The sequence below is a fragment of the Trichogramma pretiosum genome, unplaced genomic scaffold, assembly GCF_000599845.2.
Source record: "Trichogramma pretiosum strain Unisexual culture from Peru unplaced genomic scaffold, Tpre_2.0 scaffold12, whole genome shotgun sequence".
Lineage (NCBI taxonomy): Eukaryota > Metazoa > Arthropoda > Insecta > Hymenoptera > Trichogrammatidae > Trichogramma > Trichogramma pretiosum.
In genome coordinates, this window is record NW_019641690.1 from 572,142 (window position 1) to 590,562 (window position 18,421).

General features: G+C 32.0%; 5 protein-coding genes across 8 annotated transcripts; 3 read left to right on the forward strand and 2 right to left on the reverse strand.

The window, feature by feature from the left end:
- Positions 1-7: 7 nt before the first annotated feature.
- On the forward strand, positions 8-2,046 carry LOC106649828 (solute carrier family 35 member F6). The gene is made up of 6 exons (XM_014367464.2): positions 8-616; positions 680-827; positions 891-1,241; positions 1,310-1,553; positions 1,610-1,764; positions 1,828-2,046. Exons 1-6 carry the CDS (start codon positions 540-542, stop codon positions 1,993-1,995), a joined length of 1,143 nt encoding a protein of 380 aa, XP_014222950.1. The 5' UTR covers positions 8-539; the 3' UTR covers positions 1,996-2,046.
- On the reverse strand, positions 2,035-8,112 carry LOC106649825 (piwi-like protein Siwi). Of its 2 annotated transcripts, none has more exons than XM_014367461.2 (10): positions 6,346-6,522; positions 5,801-6,035; positions 5,622-5,706; positions 5,442-5,552; positions 5,151-5,359; positions 4,692-5,078; positions 4,332-4,611; positions 3,913-4,265; positions 3,420-3,831; positions 2,035-3,310 (listed from the first exon to the last, which is right to left on the reverse strand). In XM_014367461.2, the coding sequence occupies exons 1-10, from the start codon at positions 6,369-6,371 to the stop codon at positions 2,661-2,663; spliced, it is 2,748 nt and encodes a 915-aa protein (XP_014222947.1). In that variant the 5' UTR covers positions 6,372-6,522; the 3' UTR covers positions 2,035-2,660. The 2 variants fall into 2 exon arrangements, with proteins under 2 accessions (XP_014222947.1, XP_014222948.1); XM_014367462.2 differs by lacking the exon at positions 6,346-6,522 and adding an exon at positions 7,989-8,112 and having other exon boundaries at positions 2,661-3,310.
- Positions 8,113-8,258: 146 nt separating this feature from the next.
- On the forward strand, positions 8,259-10,718 carry LOC106649830 (non-structural maintenance of chromosomes element 4 homolog A). Of its 3 annotated transcripts, none has more exons than XM_014367467.2 (8): positions 8,259-8,347; positions 9,171-9,327; positions 9,424-9,516; positions 9,592-9,722; positions 9,789-9,906; positions 9,978-10,271; positions 10,329-10,447; positions 10,508-10,718. In XM_014367467.2, exons 2-8 carry the CDS (start codon positions 9,189-9,191, stop codon positions 10,565-10,567), a joined length of 954 nt encoding a protein of 317 aa, XP_014222953.1. In that variant the 5' UTR covers positions 8,259-8,347; positions 9,171-9,188; the 3' UTR covers positions 10,568-10,718. The 3 variants fall into 3 exon arrangements, with proteins under 3 accessions (XP_014222953.1, XP_023317592.1, XP_023317591.1); XM_023461824.1 differs by lacking the exon at positions 8,259-8,347 and adding an exon at positions 8,727-8,818; XM_023461823.1 differs by lacking the exon at positions 8,259-8,347 and having other exon boundaries at positions 9,018-9,327.
- Positions 10,719-10,857: 139 nt separating this feature from the next.
- LOC106649827 (ATP synthase subunit beta, mitochondrial) lies at positions 10,858-13,575 on the reverse strand. Its single transcript, XM_014367463.2, has 7 exons — positions 13,330-13,575; positions 12,634-12,843; positions 12,296-12,559; positions 11,878-12,221; positions 11,561-11,786; positions 11,266-11,495; positions 10,858-11,193 (listed from the first exon to the last, which is right to left on the reverse strand). The coding sequence occupies exons 1-7, from the start codon at positions 13,436-13,438 to the stop codon at positions 11,020-11,022; spliced, it is 1,557 nt and encodes a 518-aa protein (XP_014222949.1). The 5' UTR covers positions 13,439-13,575; the 3' UTR covers positions 10,858-11,019.
- Positions 13,576-14,184: 609 nt separating this feature from the next.
- Positions 14,185-17,391, forward strand: LOC106649829 (protein C21orf2 homolog). The gene is made up of 9 exons (XM_014367466.2): positions 14,185-15,033; positions 15,229-15,294; positions 15,739-15,906; positions 15,968-16,139; positions 16,243-16,320; positions 16,385-16,501; positions 16,643-16,840; positions 16,920-17,009; positions 17,080-17,391. The coding sequence occupies exons 1-9, from the start codon at positions 14,954-14,956 to the stop codon at positions 17,188-17,190; spliced, it is 1,080 nt and encodes a 359-aa protein (XP_014222952.1). The 5' UTR covers positions 14,185-14,953; the 3' UTR covers positions 17,191-17,391.
- Positions 17,392-18,421: the final 1,030 nt, after the last annotated feature.

Here is an 18,421-nt window from a genome sequence, read left to right on the forward strand (position 1 = left end):
GCCGGCTGCAAAGTTGTAGTTGCAAGTCTATTTTCGTTCCTCTTCGAACTTCACGAGCAATTAAATTTACCAAATTGTTTTTGTGTCATGGTAGGAAACAAAAAAAGTCGGAATAATAACAATAAATATTATTGTTTGAAATAATCACACGCTTAAAAAAGTGACAGATGTGTCAAGTGATTTAGAGTAGTTTTGCAGTTATTGTATGTGCATATATCCCACCAACCATTTTGTGTAACCTATCGCTAAGCAGAATGATTGACGTATGACACATTCTTTACAACTTGACTCATCCCTTACTAAAGTATTTTGATTCAACCGACTATTTTCACACTGACAATCATAAAGGAAACGTTAGAATTTTTAAAATATCGCTGATGAATTTATCATTTTAAATGAAAACAGATCATTGCAAAAACATATCTGTTAATACTATGGTCATTATAATATAATTATTTTCGAGATACTCATTGTTCAGAGCTTAATAAAATTTCTCTTGTGTCAATAATTTATTTATAAAAACAACAAAATTTTTTAAAATGGCTTGGAGTCATTACCAAAAATTTTTAGCTGTGATGATGGTAATAACTGGATCTTTCAATACATTATCAGTAAAGTAAGTAACTTTTTTTTATAATAAAATGGCTATAGTCAAATAAAAAATAATTTCTCTTTACAGATATGCTGATCAACAAATAGTACCAGGATCAGATGGACAGCCAAGACATTTTAATCATCCTTTTATGCAGTCTTTATTTATGTTTATTGGAGAACTTATGTGTTTAATAGTATTTAAAATAGCATTTTGTTACTATTCTCGATTGCAGGTAATCATTATCAATTCATTTACTTATGACGAACATTTCAAAACTTTTAAACTTATTTTTTAGAATGGATCAGAAAATCGGAGCAGTTTAACTAAAGGATCTCAAGCTTTTAATCCTGTAGTACTTTTTATTCCTGCTGCTTGTGATATGATTGCAACTTCAGTTATGTATATTGGTTTAAACATGACATACGCTAGTAGTTTCCAAATGTTACGAGGAGCTGTAATTGTCTTTACTGGCCTATTGTCCGTAGGATTTCTTAATAAAAAACTCATATTGAGAGAATGGCTTGGAATTTTATTTGTCATTTTGGGTTTATTATTAGTAGGCCTCAGTGACTTTCTCACTATGAGTGATCAAAAAGTGAATAAAAATGGTGTTTTAACTGGTGATTTACTGATAATATCAGCTCAGGTATGGAAGTAGCCAAATTTATGATTTTTTCACCTAATAATTGAGAAATTAAAATGAAAATGTTCTAGATAATTACTGCCATTCAAATGGTTGTTGAAGAAAAGTATATTGCAGGACAAGATATACCTGCTTTACAGGCCGTTGGTTGGGAAGGAGTATTTGGATGTATTGGAATGTGCTTTATAATGATACCATGCAATTTCATTTATGCTCCACCTCCATTTGCTGATAACTCAAGTAATACCATAGAAGCTTCAATCGATGCATTGGTTCAAATAAGTAGAAGTGGTCATCTTTTAATGGCAATGATAGGTACGATAAAGATAAATAACTCCTTGGTACAGAAATTATCGTCGATCTTTTTATAGGTATCACGATAAGTATCGCATTCTTCAATTTTGCTGGGATAAGTGTTACAAAAGAACTAAATGCAACTACTAGGATGATATTGGATAGTATAAGAACTCTGGTTATATGGACAATTTCCTTGGCCGTTGGTTGGCAGAAATTCCATTATTTGCAGGTACAAAGCTCTCTCTAAAAAACTGTTACTATACCAACAACTGAACTTTATCTATTTCCTTAGCTTATTGGGTTCACGACTTTATTCATTGGAATGGCTTGCTATAACAACGTAATAATCCCTCAGATTATAAGTTATAGATCTCAATTGCGTTTCAATGTTACACGACGTGGAGATGAACGCATTCTCAATACTCCAGCAGATGATGTGGAAGATGTGCACTCAGCTTGATCAATTTATTATTCTTTTAATTACAATAAAAAAAATAACTTAGGAATGAAAATAAAATTTATGTACTTTTATTATAACTGAGGACTTGTTTACATTTCAGTTGATCCAAATCAACCTTAGACTACAATACTCCATAAATTATAGAAAAAAAAAAAACAATGGTTATTTTTCAATTATTTCACATGGAGTTAAAGTAAAATATTAAAAAAGAGAACTTCGAAAAAGGTTAACATAAACTTTCTAAATTTTTTTTGATTGCAAGATTGTGAAACTTAAATTAGATACAGTTTTTAAGCAAGTGAAAAAAATAAATTTAAATACTCATCTTTTCAGAGATCAATTAAACGAATGAGTAAATAGTTTGATTTACAGTATTATGTAAATCAACATTTAGTCATATCGATTTACAGTTACAACTTTTAATAAAATCATTACAATATTTAAAAATAAATAAACATTATTTAAACTTCAGTGAAAACAAGATTAATCTACTTTTGGAGAAGCTATGATAATCTAAACAAAAGATAAGTAGAACAAACTTCCGAAGTACAATGGCTTTTATACTCTTTTTGAAATAAATATTTCAAGAATAATAAAACTAATAAAACTAAAATAATTAAAATGAATAAAAATGAGTATCATTTAGATACAGATTATTATGAAGTTTATAAAAAGTATAAAAGTGTTTCTAAGGTTGTACTTGGTGAAGTATGAATGGCTTGAGATACCAAAAATGCTAATTTATGAGCATATTGGCAGGGAGCAGGTACACGGACTGTTCCACTCCAATTAAAGTACAAATGACACAATTTATATGTGATCCTTTGTAATTTATCAGCATCAAGGCCAGTGGTATCTTCAATTACGTTGTACGACGTAGGTGTAACCGTACCTTGAGTTACGTGTTGAGCGACTATTAAAAAGTCATACTTAGTAGGATCTGTGACAACATCATCAACTATAGTTCCTGGAAGTGGGTTTCCACTTCCTTCTTTGGCAAATAACCTGGTATTGATCTTTTTTGTTACGACAACATATCCTAGTTTAACATTTTCAGGTCGTTCGTAGATCCTTTCCAATTTGGCTTTTATTTGAGCCACTTCATGTTGAACAACAAAGTGTATTTGCCCTTCTCCAACACCATCTCTATAAATCAAAATTCGTTTGGGTAGAGATGCGTTGTAGCGTTTATATACCTCCAGAGCCTTGCATAGATTCACTGATAAATCATTTGAAAGTTCTTCGCCATTTGTATGACTAGAAACTGCACTGTAGTATCTGCCAAAATTGGCATCCAATGAAGCTACCATGGCACCTAAAAATTAATTGATAATGCATTAATCCTTTTTATAACAATCATTTCTATAATATCAAATTTCTTGTTAGCATGTAGCTGAATATTTAGAAAATTTAAGAATACTTACCAAAATCTTTATCTCTGCTACCAGCATCATGGCACACATCAAAACCCACGACCATCAATCCATTTAAGGGAATTGATATAGACCAAGGAATTCCACCAATTTTACAATTCATTTGAATGGCAACTTTAGTTGCAATGGACATCATTGATTTGCCAGGATCTGTACTCTTTTTGATGAGAACTTGGGTAGGTACAGGTTTATCTACGCAACACTTCTTCTTAATAGCTGTGTAACGATCTAATCGATTAGAAAGTACCACACAGCATATCAGCATTGGACTGCTTTTGCTAGTAATATAATCCAAGCAATCTGCATACGTGCCAGGATTGTCGTCTCTTATATCATAGACACGAGGTTGTCCAATTATGAAGTTCATGGCACCTGCTACTCTAGTAAGAGCTTGGACAAATTGCTGTTGACAAGGGTAAAAAAATTAAAATCAACTTATGATTTATTTCCTTGATCAGCAAAAAGAAAAAAAAAGTTAATTTACCTGTAAACCTTGTTTTGCTCTTTCAGGTACAATAAGAGCCCAGTTATCAAGTTTACCACATGACAACATTACTTTGTCTCGCATTTGATTAGTCCATTTGGCATCTGGATTAATTTTTACCTTAGCATTGGGGAATATGATTTCATCAGTTGGTAGAACTCTACCAGTTAAGTCAACCAGATTTCTATCAAGTGTCAAGTTCCAACTACGTAATTCTTGTACAACGTTAGGAACACTGTAAAGCCTTTGATTGAATGCAGCAAGTTTCTTCATTCGATCAAAAGGTGAAACTCTGGTGAATTTTGCTAGAGCACTCATGAGTTTGAAATTTTTTCTCATGTTATCATTGATTCCTGCAAGGTAATAAAAATAATTAAGTAATTATTACTATCTGTGTATTTTAGCAAGTCTTTTCATACCTGTGGATCTACATAATTCAGGAATTAAATACACCACTTCGTCAACGCCAGCTCGGCGATCGCGCTGTTTAGCCTTGGATACAAGAAGTGGCTGTTTAGCATTCTGAATATTAATATTATACTTTGCTCTGTAATAATCAAAGTAAGATATTGCTTCTCCGTTTTTCTTAGTAAAAGTGGAAGATGGACTAACAGAATAATCTACATCATCAATTTTGTAAGTATTGTTGTTGTAGTCGGTTAAAACAACGGTTCCTAGTACTGCATTAGTAAAGGCATTCTGAAATAATATTATTGATTAATACATTTACCGGAAAATAGATTAATGAAACAAGACAATTAATGCTTTAATATACTAACTTGATAATTTTGAGGGTTATTATGGTAGCAATCTCCCAAGACATCTAATAGTGTTTCACTACGCATAACTTTATGCGCAATTTCAGCACACATTAGAATTTCATGTTCATGCTGACGAATCGATGTAACGTAACCAGGCCAAAGTTCTAAGCGAAATTCTCGAACTTCAGCTTTGTTGTAGGGATCAAAATAATTCCTGCCAACAAGTTTTAATTCAAGATAGTCTAAACATTTTCTCATAATAATGTTGAAGAATTGGAGGTAATGATGATCTCCTTTGGTCATTTCTCCTGTTTCTTTGATGGTTATTTCAATTACTTCTTGCTCTCGGGCTGCTATGCCGTTACCTCCTGCATGAGCATTGCGCACTGAAGTCAGAGTTAGAGGCTGCAAATAAAATGTCAATACGAATTATAATAATTATATACATTAAATAAATATTTTACTTCAGATTATTACCGATGGTAGTCTTGTACTTGTGTATAATTGAGATCCATCAAAAATATATGCACCAAGCCTTTCTCTGTGTTCTCTCAAAAGTGCTTTCTTGATAACATTATGATCTATTGGAGGATTGTAATCAACACAATACTTGTATAAACTCCAATCCGTGGTAGTCAAGAGTTTAAAGTAATTAGCTTTCAATGAAACTGGCATCCCATGTGAGCCTTAAAAAAAAATTAATAATAGTAATAAACTTCTATCAATAGTTTACTTCTCCAAAGAAGTGACAACACAGCATTTCTATACCTTGTTTTGTTGTTAAGGTTCTTGGTCTTGTTATGATGTTCACTGGAAGTACTCGCCTTCCACGCATTGCACCTCTGGCAGCTGTAGATGATTCTCCTCCTGTGGTAGAACCTAATGACAAAAATTCATTAGCATATTTGCCAACTTACATGAGAAAAAGTTAATAAATAAATAAAATACCTGCTATGGAAGCAGTTTCTGATCCTGTTTCAGAATGCGATGGACGAGTATCAGCAGACCTATGCTGTTCACCACGTGCAGTTGTCTGTAATTAAATTATTGTTACAATTTTATTTCAACTGGTAACTGGTATGAATAATAAATGAACAAAAAAAAAGAAAAAAAAACGATCAACTAACATGGTAGGATCCACTGGAAGTTCCAGCTGATGTAGACGGTCTAGGTGCAGGAGGACCACCAGGAGCTGGACCTGGTCTAGAAGGCGGGTAGCCGCGAGTTCCTTCGGAAGGCCTATCATCTCTGTGAGGATCGGTCCTTCTGTCACTTCTTCCACGGTCTGAATCTTGAGCACGTCCTCGAGAATAATTACGGGACCTTGCTCCTCTTGAGTCACTCATTTCGTCGTAATATCGACTGTAAAATTATTAAAACATAATCAATTTTCAAATTAATATCCAATGAAAAATAATACCAACTTGCAATTCACTTTACGCGTAGAACCAAAAATTCGAGCGTAACGCGAGAAATGTTTGCACTTTTTTTTCGAAAAACAAAGAATATTACAATGCTTATAAAATTTATTTTAGTTGAAAGAATTGAATTAAGTATCAAACATTAGCTCGATTTCATTGTTATGATCGAAACATTCAACGGCACGTGGACTTATACTGGAAGTCGGCTCAAGTAAAAGCAATGTAATTAAACAGAAACTTGAAATACGCACCGTTTATCAGATGGAATTTTAGGCATCCTTAATATTTTCAATTAACAATATGTTATTTTATAACATACACCAAATAGTAACAAAATTATTGAAACGCAATAAGAGTAAAAAATATACTCTGTTATCTACATCTACGGATGTGAGAAGTTTCGATGCTTACGCGTCAGCTCAAGGCGCAAGACTGACGTTTGTACTGCCGGCTCGTTCGTGAATTGAGAGTTCTTACACGTTTAACCGACTCTCTTTTATTTCTGAGCCGCCGTTACCGCTACAACATAACACGCACCCTACCAGTCGCTTACTGAGATAGTGCTTTCGAGGAACTGGTGTCATAAAAATTTATCGGTTACTCGATACACTCAAACACATGCTAAATAAAGAGAACTTTTTAGTTTCGTAAAACCTGATACTTGAACGGACTTATAAGCACGTGTGATTTCATGGCGTATGTTGTCGATGACAATCGTTTCCAACGCGTGTTTTCTAACTTTCATCGAAAACTAATTCTTATTCGATGACTCGTTTAGCTAATAAACCGTCAATAATTATCAAAGTAGCCTTCAATTTTCTTTAACGCATTTATGGCTAACATTTATGTGACATATAATTGAGTATATGGAGTAAAATCAAGCGGAATATGACAATAGAGAAAGTTTTAATTGGATATAAAATGCAGCATACGAGATATGACTAGTACCCACTTTATCGCGTTCTCGTTATCGGGCAATGATATTTCGAAATTTGACACCTCCAATTTCTACATTCAAAGGGGCACGATTATAAAATGTTACATTCCTAGTACGTAATAGTTTCCATCGATCTTGTGTACAAAATACACGTAAATACAAAACAACACAGGCTCAGACTTGAACGCTTTGAAGGTGATCGCGCAAAAAAGTTATTGACATAAACATGTACGACCTAAGATTTTTGAGAATAAGCTGCGTTAGTCAAGGGTCGAGCTGCGAAATGAACAACGAGACGTAGAACTAAACCAAAACAATTGACTATGATGAAGAACAAAGAAACTGAGATATTCTTTCATGTTTGCATGCGCGCCTTTGAAATTATCGAACTTATTTCGCCATTTTGAAATTTTCATTTGTTGCTAACATTTTACATCGAACAGTCTCAGCTCTCAAAAATAGTAAAACTTTCGATTTTATTACTCTACTATCACGACACTACTTCACATTAAAATTTGATCATCAAGTTTTGGAAGCTGAGTCGAGAAAAGAAAGTACAAGTAAGATTGAATTACGCCGGGTGCACAAAATTTATATCGTTGGCTGCACACATGTCTGTATCGTTAGGACATAAGTATTACAGTTCTTAGAAAAAAGATAAAACCTAAAATTTCAAAGAATTTTCTCCGTCAATAAATACCAAGCCGTACGCGACAATAAAAAGCATGGTATGCATTCGACTAAACCAAAAAAATGAAACTCTAAATATACTAATATTAACTATAAATTTATAAATTTATTAATTTAAAACTTGCTCGGAAAAAATGCAAAATTAGTTGTTACTTCAACGTTTTCGCAAATTGAAATGACTATGAGAGAATCGATCTTCGAAACTCGTTTTAACAACTGAATGACGATTTCTTCATGAAAAATTGTTTAAAATAAATGACAGCTTACTTGATAAATAAAAGTCGTCGAGACTGCTATTAATCTTGTTGATCCAGAACGCGAAGGACTTGATATTAAACGTTAAAAAAGAAAACTGTTGCAGAGAGTTGCCGTTTTCCCTTTGTAGGTGTTGACTGGTCGCTGCTCCGGCAAAAAGTGCGCTAGTGGGCAGTGGCAGGGCACGGACTAGTCTAGTGGATGGGAGAAGGAACACAAGCGAATTGAAAATTGCGGCGGTTTTGCATCAAGCGCCAGCCAACCGCCGCTCGGAGTAGACCGGAAAGAGGCATCAGCTGCGTTTGAGCAAATTTTTTGACTTCTATCCGGCGATTAATAACGAATTACACATAGATAATTCTACATAAAAGGTATTTAATTAAACTTGATATTACTTAATATAAAATATTACCCGAGATAAGTTACTATCAAAATCAATATTGCATATTACTGATATGGGAATGCATTGCGTTGTTTTGTCCCCATTGGAATTACGATCAGATTTCAAGGGGACATTTACTCAGTCATAATTATGAAAAGCGAACTATTTAAAAATCGAAACTCATTATAAATATTTTTTAATTAAAAAATTTCGTTCGCTTAAAAAAAAAGAAAAATAACCGTGAAAAATTATCTGTGCTATCATAGTGATGATTAATTTTAAAAGATGAAAAATGATTAATCTATCATTTCAGCACTATCCAAATTTTCAAATGCTGATATTGGTCGGTAAAAAATTTAAAAGAAAAAATGGTAGTTTGTTCAATTGCCAATCAAACACAAATAATCGTATAGATATTTATGTCAAATTCTAAACTTCAAGGAGCTCATTTTATTTTCTGGTACAAAAATCATAAATTTTATTTTGTTTGAGCTCACACTAAATACTAAAATTCTAACTGTAATTAAAACTTTAATAATTTTGATATTTATTGAAATCTTTTGAAATATAACCTTATATAATAAGGTACAATGTTTTGTTTTGTTTTGTTTTGTTTTGTTGTGTTGTGTTGTGTTTTGTTTTGTATTTATTTCCTTACATGATAATTATTATTTGTATTGTGATTTTGATATTTGGAAATTTGTATACATTTTCATATTAAAACTATGAATAGATATATTATTAAATGTATAATCGTCAGAATTCAATTGTCATTCAAATTTTATTTTTATTATGTGTTTCATGCATTGAAGGAAAGTGTGTACTTAATCATGGCTTCTCAACGACCATCCCGTCAATTTTCTTCACAACATTCCCAAAATTCTAATCGTTCATCAGAACATTCTTATCGTTCTCCTCAACAAAGAAAAGAAGCTTTAAGAAATGTCTACGCCAATGTCCAAGCTCTTCGTAAATATATTTTTACTTCAATTTAATACTTGATATTATTATTATATTATTTAAGTTTTTGTTTAAATATGAATTTTTATTCAATATAATTTTCAGAGGGCACTGTAAACACTAAGACGTTAGAAAATTTGGAAAATATTGTTAATGAAGTTGACATTATAAACGAGGAAAGCACAATTGAAGACAAAGGTTTCTAATGTTTTGTCAAAATAACTTCATCATAAAACTAAACAATAAAACTCAAAAAATGTTTTCATTCTACAGTGAATGATCAAGGAGTGGTCCTACTAGATTCAGAAATCATGACAATTTCATCCAATGTTTTGCATAAATGTACTTGTTCATTATCTAAAGACATAAGTAGATATGATCCAAATGAGTTTGCTGAAAAAATTGTATGTAAATAAGCTTTTTTAAATCATTTTTAATGAAAATCATTAATTATAATTTCTGAATTTTAGAAACATTTTTTGCTTCGCCTTTCGGATACTGTACTTGAAGAAGAACCAACATGGTCGCTAATTGGAGCAGATACGTTCAAATTCTTTCATAGAACATCTGGATTTTCCATGATGCTAGGTTTGTATTGCAATGATTTTTTTCTAAACATAGTTAATTTAGATAATAAATCATTTTTTTAAATTGTAAAGGTACTTTCCAAACTATTCCTAAGAAAGAAGTTGTAAAACGTACCAGAGTAGTTGCAGAGGCTCAAAAACCTACAAAGAGACCTGAAAATGTTGTTACATTAGATAAAGTTGAAGACAGCGTAGAGCAAACCGTAGTTGAGATTAAGCGCATTATTGGACACTACCAGAAAAGGACTAAACAAGCTATGGACTTTTTTAAACTAGTATTACATCCAACAGATTTTGGAAAAACAGTTGAGAATATTTTACATGTTTCCTTCCTTGTTCGTGATGGATATGTCAAGTTTTCCAAAGGTATATTTCTTGATATGAAAAATTAATTCTTTATAATTTAATCATCAATATTTATAGGAGAAGATGGTCTTTTGTACGTACAAAAAAGTAGCAAGGATGAGGTTGCTGAAGTTAAAAATAATAAAAAGATGAAAAACATTCAAAATGTTCTATCCATAACAATGCAACAATGGAAGGTATGCTATTAAAACTTTCGAAAAAAGTCATAAAATATTAATTTTTGTTCCGTTTTGCAGACTTTAGTGGAGGTTTATGGAATTGAGACCCCAATGATAGATATACAATTAAATGCATAAGCAAGCTTTTATCTCCATTGGTATATGTTCAATACATGAGGAGATTTCCTCATTTAATCTGTTACATTTTTAAATTTAAACATGAGTTATCTTTAAGATCTTGAGAGTGTATTTTTCTATAACGAATAAAAGTATTCTTGATAATTACGAACAATTATCCTGAGTTAATTTACTCTTGGAGATATCATTTTATGTTATTTAAGTAGGTCATGAATTTTGAAATAATATTTGACAGTTGGTTGGTGATAGTACATGGATGGTGATTTAATATTAAATCATACAATTAGACATACTGTTATAAACTTTTTATATCCAATCGTTATGATCATTTTTGCTGTCACAAATTTCTTTTTCTATGAACATTTAATTACTATTTGACAAAGGTGGACAAATGATCTTCAACATGAAATGGCAATAAGAAATTTAATTTCCAATTTTAATTAATCATAAGTTTATGATTTTGCCAATGATTCGGCTTTGGCGACCACCTCTTCAATAGGACCGACCATGTAAAAAGCAACTTCCGGTAAATGGTCTAATTCACCGTTCAGGATTTTTTGGAATCCTTTGATAGTTTCTTGTAAAGGTACAAGTTTACCGAGATGACCGGTGAAAACTTCAGCGACCTAAAATGTATAAATGTATAAATTAAATGATTTGTTGAGGTTTTAATATAATTAAGAACAAAAGATGCAAACCTGGAATGGTTGGGACAAGAATCTTTGGATTTTACGTGCTCTTGCGACAGTTATCTTATCTTCTTCTGACAATTCATCCATACCAAGAATAGCAATAATATCTTGCAGTGATTTATAATCTTGCAAGATTTTTTGAACACCACGAGCAATGTTATAATGCTCAGCACCAATGATATTAGGATCCATAATACGAGATGTTGAATCAAGAGGATCCACAGCAGGGTAAATACCTAATTCAAAGGCGACCATTAGAATAATCATTATATTATTTTAAAGATAAAAGAATGATATTTACCCAATTCTGCAATTGCACGAGAAAGTACAGTAGTGGCGTCCAAATGGGCAAAAGTGGTAGCAGGAGCTGGATCTGTTAAATCATCAGCTGGCACATAAATGGCCTGTACCGAAGTGATGGATCCCTTCGTTGTTGTCGTAATTCGTTCCTGCATAGTACCCATGTCAGTGGCTAAGGTTGGTTGATAACCTACGGCGGAAGGAATACGACCTAACAGAGCTGATACCTGCACGATTATAAAAAAAGAGAGTTAGTTTTTTTTTTTAGAACTCTGAGGCACTAGTTTTATAACAATTTCTGAAAAAATAAATCTTTACCTCAGAACCAGCCTGAGTGAATCTGAAGATGTTATCAATGAAAAGTAATACATCTTGTCCTTCTTGATCGCGGAAATATTCTGCAACAGTTAAACCAGTAAGGGCAACTCGAGCACGGGCACCTGGTGGTTCGTTCATTTGTCCGTATACCAAAGATACTTTGGAAGTTTTGTCCTTAAGGGAAATTACACCAGACTCAATCATTTCTTGGTAAAGATCGTTACCCTCACGGGTTCGTTCTCCAACACCAGCAAAAACTGAATAACCACCATGAGCTTTAGCAACATTGTTGATGAGCTCCATAATGAGTACAGTTTTTCCGACTCCAGCACCACCAAACAATCCTGAAAAATTCAAGTAAAAGGTGAGGATAGTTCAAAATTCGACGTAAAATTTTAATTAAGTAGCAAGATTTTACCAATCTTTCCACCCTTAGCATAAGGAGCCAATAAGTCGACAACTTTGATTCCAGTGACTAGGATTTCTTGCTCGACAGACATTTCAACGAACTCTGGAGCATCAGCATGTATAGGGGCCAATTTGTCAGTAGGAATGGGACCACGTTCATCAATGGGTTCTCCAATTACGTTGATAATACGGCCTAGGGTTTCAGCTCCAACTGGAATACGGATGGGGAATCCACTGTCTAAAACGTTTTGTCCTCGTACAAGACCTTCCGTACCTGCAATGTAGAACAATTAGAGTTGCAAATGTGCTCTCATTTGAAAATTGTTGACATAAAAAAGTCAATCTTACCATCCATAGCAATGGTTCTCACGGTGTTCTCACCCAAGTGCTGTGCCACTTCGAGCACGAGCCTGGGGCTACGGTCTTGAACCTCAAGAGCATTAAGAATGGGTGGCAGTTCATCATCGAATTGTACATCAACAACAGCACCAATTACGGCGACAACCTTGCCATGAGCACCCTTCGTGGCAGCAGCGGGTTTGGCGGCATATTTTCGGTCTGCATAATAGAAAAAAGATATAACACGTCAACGATGTATTGGGTCAATCCTAAATACATTAGGTAATTTCGGGGTAGTTACATAACTGAATCTTCTAGTGGGTCGATGACAGTAATGACAAATATCGAAAAATAAGTTTCATTACAAGTTAAAAGAATAATTTAGTTAGTTAATGAGCCGTATCCATAAGGCAGTTCGCATGAGTTTCAAGGTGCTGTTCGTGTCGCCGCCATACTTATTCGCGCAGGCCCGAATAGATACTCCAACACCAGTAGGAATTATGTAACGCATTTTATTGAATTGGAGGTTCGATGCAATTTTTTATAACATATTAAGTTAGCTCTCTAGCGTGATGTTGAGAGCGGAGTGGAATAAAATTACTCGGTTCCGCTGTCGTGAGGATGTTGATTCATCAAATTTTAATCACGAGGAGTTGAGGCTAACTCGTGCCTTAAAAACTAGAGTGTAGGAGCGACTGTACTCACTGTTGACGGTGACGAGAGCTGAAAGATTAGCCGTCTCCGACTGCAAAAGGGCAGGTTTAACAGCCCTGAGAGCTCCAGCTGTGGCCTTAGACACGGCACTCAACATCATGGTAAAGTAAATGAGAACGGTCTAGGCTGATGATTTAACTTAAAGATGGGTACGACCGGAACAGAACGGTTGGCTCGAGTCTCGTAAGTTTCGTAGCCCGAGTCGAGCTGCAGAGCCGTAGACAGAGATAGCTACAGCAGGCCACTAGTTGGCAGTACGCATCGACTGCAGACAGCGCTCTTACGCATGCTTGAACCTCTTCATCCTAAGAATTTAAATTGACAATTGATATTTTGACGATGCTCACCAGTGCATTTGTGCATTATTTACTCCTTACTGAACGTTAGTCCCTTGTGAATAATTCAATTTTCACCTGCGCTTACCAACATTTTTATGACAAATATATTAAAATTTCAAAAATGATAAAAACACAACATTCTTAAAATGATTTGAACTTTTTATAACTACGAAATGATAAATACTTTTACAAATAGAAAAGATATATTGGAATTAATTAATCAAGTCTTGTCACCTGAATCAGTTCATATGACATTTCCGGAAAATTAAGCTAGAAATTTCACAGATTCTTATGTTTCAATTATCATTGGTATCCATTCATCTAGCGATCGATTAAAATTAGAATACAATCATATATGTGTGATAAATTAATTTTAGATTTTTCAGTTTACAATTTTAATTTACATTAAGCATTTGATATTACGCATTAAAAATTTAAAAAGTTGCAAATAATGTTTATTCAAGTATTAGCTTGAAAATTTGTGTAACAAAAAATAATTTCCTGGAAAATTATGAAATTCATTTTTTGCGCACAAATTTTTTATTTATTTGGTTTTTGCAGTAAATCGAAATTTCAGTATTTCCTCGAGCATTTATTAAATTAAATCATTTAGTACGAATAATTGTCATCGATATCCTAAGGTAAAAAATAAATGTTATCGATCACAAAAATGTTATTTAAAATTCAATTAATTTTATACTTATTGAAACACGTGAAACCATATTTACTTCGACAGTAATATATAATATTATTATATGTAAGTAAAAAATCAATCGTATGCATACATCTAACAGTACACAAATGTGTATGCGTGGGTAATGAGTATACGTATTAAGATTGTATATCTATATATGGATATCTAGTAAGCTATGCTATATGCCTAAATACAGAAAAATGAAACACAACCCGTGTTGAATCTGTTATTCGATGCGGTATTCGTGCAAGATCGTTGTATGTTTTATTTATCGGAAATGTACTTTTAATTTTTAACTGACACTATGAACCAACCTCGGAGTAACGGTGCAACAACATCGACATCGACAGAAAATTGTGAAAGTTTATTTATCTTGACCTAGACTACTTCTTGCATCATAAATCTATATTTCATTTTTATATCCACTTTGTTCATTTTACTGAACATTTTCTAAATTCCTATAATTTTTAAAATTTTTTTAACAAAAAAATTTTCGTGTACTTAAACGCATCTAGCAACGCAAATTCAGACAAAAATTTGCAGATATTTTTTAACTAATACTAAAGTTTAATTATAAAGTAAGATGGTCAAACTTACGGAAGAAATGGTTGCTGCGCGAACGCGGGTCTCTGATTGCACTTCTGTGAAAAAACTCAATTGCTGGTTTGTATAGCAATAATTTATTTTTTACTTTAATATTTTACCTTTTTGAGCTACCTTAATGAATTGTTCTAGTTTTAGTTGATTGGATGTATTACTTACTTTTTTGATATCTATCTGATTTTTTCAAACTAAATAATTATCTGTTTTTTTTTTCAATTTTATAATGTTAAGCTTACAGTTTGTTTATAATTTTAGGGGGACAGAGTTAACTGATGTCAGCATTCTACGCAAAATGCCTAATGTTGAGGTTCTATCCTTAAGGTAACTATTGTACAGTAATAAGTTTTTTCTGTATCAAAAAGTACTATATTATATCGTTTAACTTGTATTATTTTATAAACTTTGAATTTATTTTTTAAATATTATAAACATGCTTTTTAAACATCAATGGTTCAGAGGAGGTTAGTTCATGCTTGATATGTTGAGTTTGCTTGCATGTCATATTTTGTAAATTTTATATATGTCGAAAATAATAGAAATATTTAAAAAATAACAACTATTACGTCAAGAAATTATGATTTTCATTGCTTTTTTGTAATTAAATTATTTACTTGATTTAAAAAAAATTAATTTAATACATTTAAACAAATTAATCTTATAAATTTTTAATTAATTAATCAAAACTTTTAATTTGCAACTTGAATTCTTTAAATTTTCAGTATTAATTACAATTACAATCTTTAACTTAATTTTTATATTTTTCAGCGTAAATAATATCAGTAGTCTCGCTGATTTCCAGAATTGTGTTGATTTAAAAGACTTATTTATTAGAAAAAATAATATAAAGGATCTCAACGAAGTATGTTACTTACAAAGACTTACTAATTTGAAAAATTTATGGCTAGGAGAAAATCCATGTGCAGAAGTTGAAGGGTAATTATTAATTGTAAAAATAACTACAACATGCTTACCAAAATTACACTTTTTTTTTTAGTTATCGTTTATCTGTTTTAAAAACCTTACCAAATCTAGAAAAATTGGATGATAAAATTGTTACTCCAGAAGAAGTGCAAACTGCAGCATCACAAGGAAAATCATTGGTCCATCCTTTAAGTATGTGTCAATCAGAAATTTCTTATCCCCAGTCTGTTAACAGTTGTAGCGATGTAAGTTTTATGAAAATTACATTCCACTATTTGTTGAAATATTTAATTATAATAAATTACATTAAACTGAATCTATTGAAATAAATTTCTTACTACTCATCAGATTGGCTTTTCTAATTCTAAGAGTTTAAAAAACCAAGATGTAGACCAAGGAAAAAATTATAGTTCTTCAGAAGAACAGGTTTGTAAATATTAAAACATTTTGATAATTGAATTTGTATAAAGTTATTATATTCATTTTTTAGAGAAGTTATAACAGTTCTCCTCAAATTGATGATTACCAAGAAGTTGATAAGAAAAATGCAAATTTCAATACTTCATTATCTCAACAATATTCTTCAAACAATCATTATTTTTATGAGGTAATTTTCTTTATTTTTATTTTTAATGAATCAGTATCAGGTTCAGGTGAAGAATCTGGGAGCCTGAACTACCTATGTTTTGAATTTTTCGTATTTTGTATGATTTTTTTATATTTTAATTTTATTGTTTAAATTTTACAGGATAAAAATCAAAGTATTGAATCTCCAAAAAGTAGAGACAGTGAAGAAATTAATAAAAAATCTTATATTACTGAAACATCAAAAACACATCATGCTTCTAATGAGTATGCATATGAGAAAAATGTTGAAGGTGAAGAATCACCAAGACCATCATCAGCTCAATCAAAGCAAAATATATCTAATCGAAAAATAGACAAGGTAAAAATAGATAAGGAAAACTGCCATAACTGTCATGAGGAATGTGCCAAACAATTCATTTTAAATTATTTGATTTTAGGATGACTTTCTTCAAATTTGGACACGAAGAGCTGAAAAAGACAAATGGAGATCTTCAAAATTTCAAAATCAACAAAAACCAGTGACAAGAGTAATTTATTCAGTTCATAATGAAACCAATATGATAAATGTAAATTGAAAATTTTATTTTTATTTTTTAGAACTCAAACATTTTATCTGCTGTACTATGTCTTGTAAAGGAGTTAGATTATCCCAGTCTTGAAGTGGTTGAGATGGCTGTAAGAAGTCGTCTAGATGAATTCGAAGAATAGCATATTTGGATTAGCATTTAATGTGCATTTGCTAAAATTTTGAGGTATCAAATTTTACAATTCACAAGTTTTGTACTTCAAACTTGCATGTCAAGTTAAAAATTTGCTAACTGTGCCTTTGTGTTGTTTAGATGACAATCACAAATTAAATTTTTCGTACGTTTTTCACAATGTGCAATATTTAAACAAAAATGTTCTTTTCATTTCAAATCTGCTGATTGTAAAAATTACTAAAAATTTTAAAACCGATTTATTACATTTAGAGATGAAATATAATTCATAAATTATTGTTATGGTAGAATGATATATATGAAAACTGTTATATTATTTTAATAAATTTATCACATTTGATATTTTCTAAAATATTGCAGTGTTATATTGATTCTTTTGATCTTTATCATCTTTGTCTTACTTTATACCGATCCCACGTAAGAAAATTTACTTCAACGAAATTTCGATTTTGGTAATATTCAATAATATCTCAACGAAAGGCATTTTTTGACAGTATGATAAGTAACATTTTGGTAGAATATACCGAAATAGCTTGTGATTTTTTTGCATGGCTTGAATACATCGACAATGGCGTAACGACGTCTACGAGGATTTCAAGTTCGATTATAGTTGACACGTGAATCCGATAGCCCGCCTCAGATGTACCATTTAATGGGAAAGCGCCGCGCATAGAGCTATAAGCAGATCTCACCAATAGACACATGGATTGGTTTCAGTGTCAGTAAAATTGTTTTCAGAAATATACGTTCGACAGTAGCATCAAAGTTATGCAGCGTTGGATGCACGCTCACTCAAGTATTAGCCGCTTATCAACTGAAAAATTTCACCGTAATAAATCGAGACTTGAAAACAAAGCGGCTCAATTAGAGCAATTTAATTAGGTTCATAAAGTCGGAATTCTTTCAATTCGACGTTCGTAGATCCTAATTTATTGCAGTGTAATCAATCAATTGTAATACCTGAGCATTGGCTCTATCACGTGCAGGGAATGGAGATCAAGTTGGAATTATCCAGCTGTTATTTAAATTTTGAAAAGTCGTCAAAAGTTTTATCATATTCCATTCTTGAATGTATTATCTTTAGGTGCACTTTTTCGAATACTAAACTTTGAAAGCTGGAGTAACTTGTCACGAAATGCGACTTAAATTCTACAAATGTGAATTAAATTTTAGTTTTAACTTCATTTGATTTGATACAAATTTGCATGATTAAATCTAAT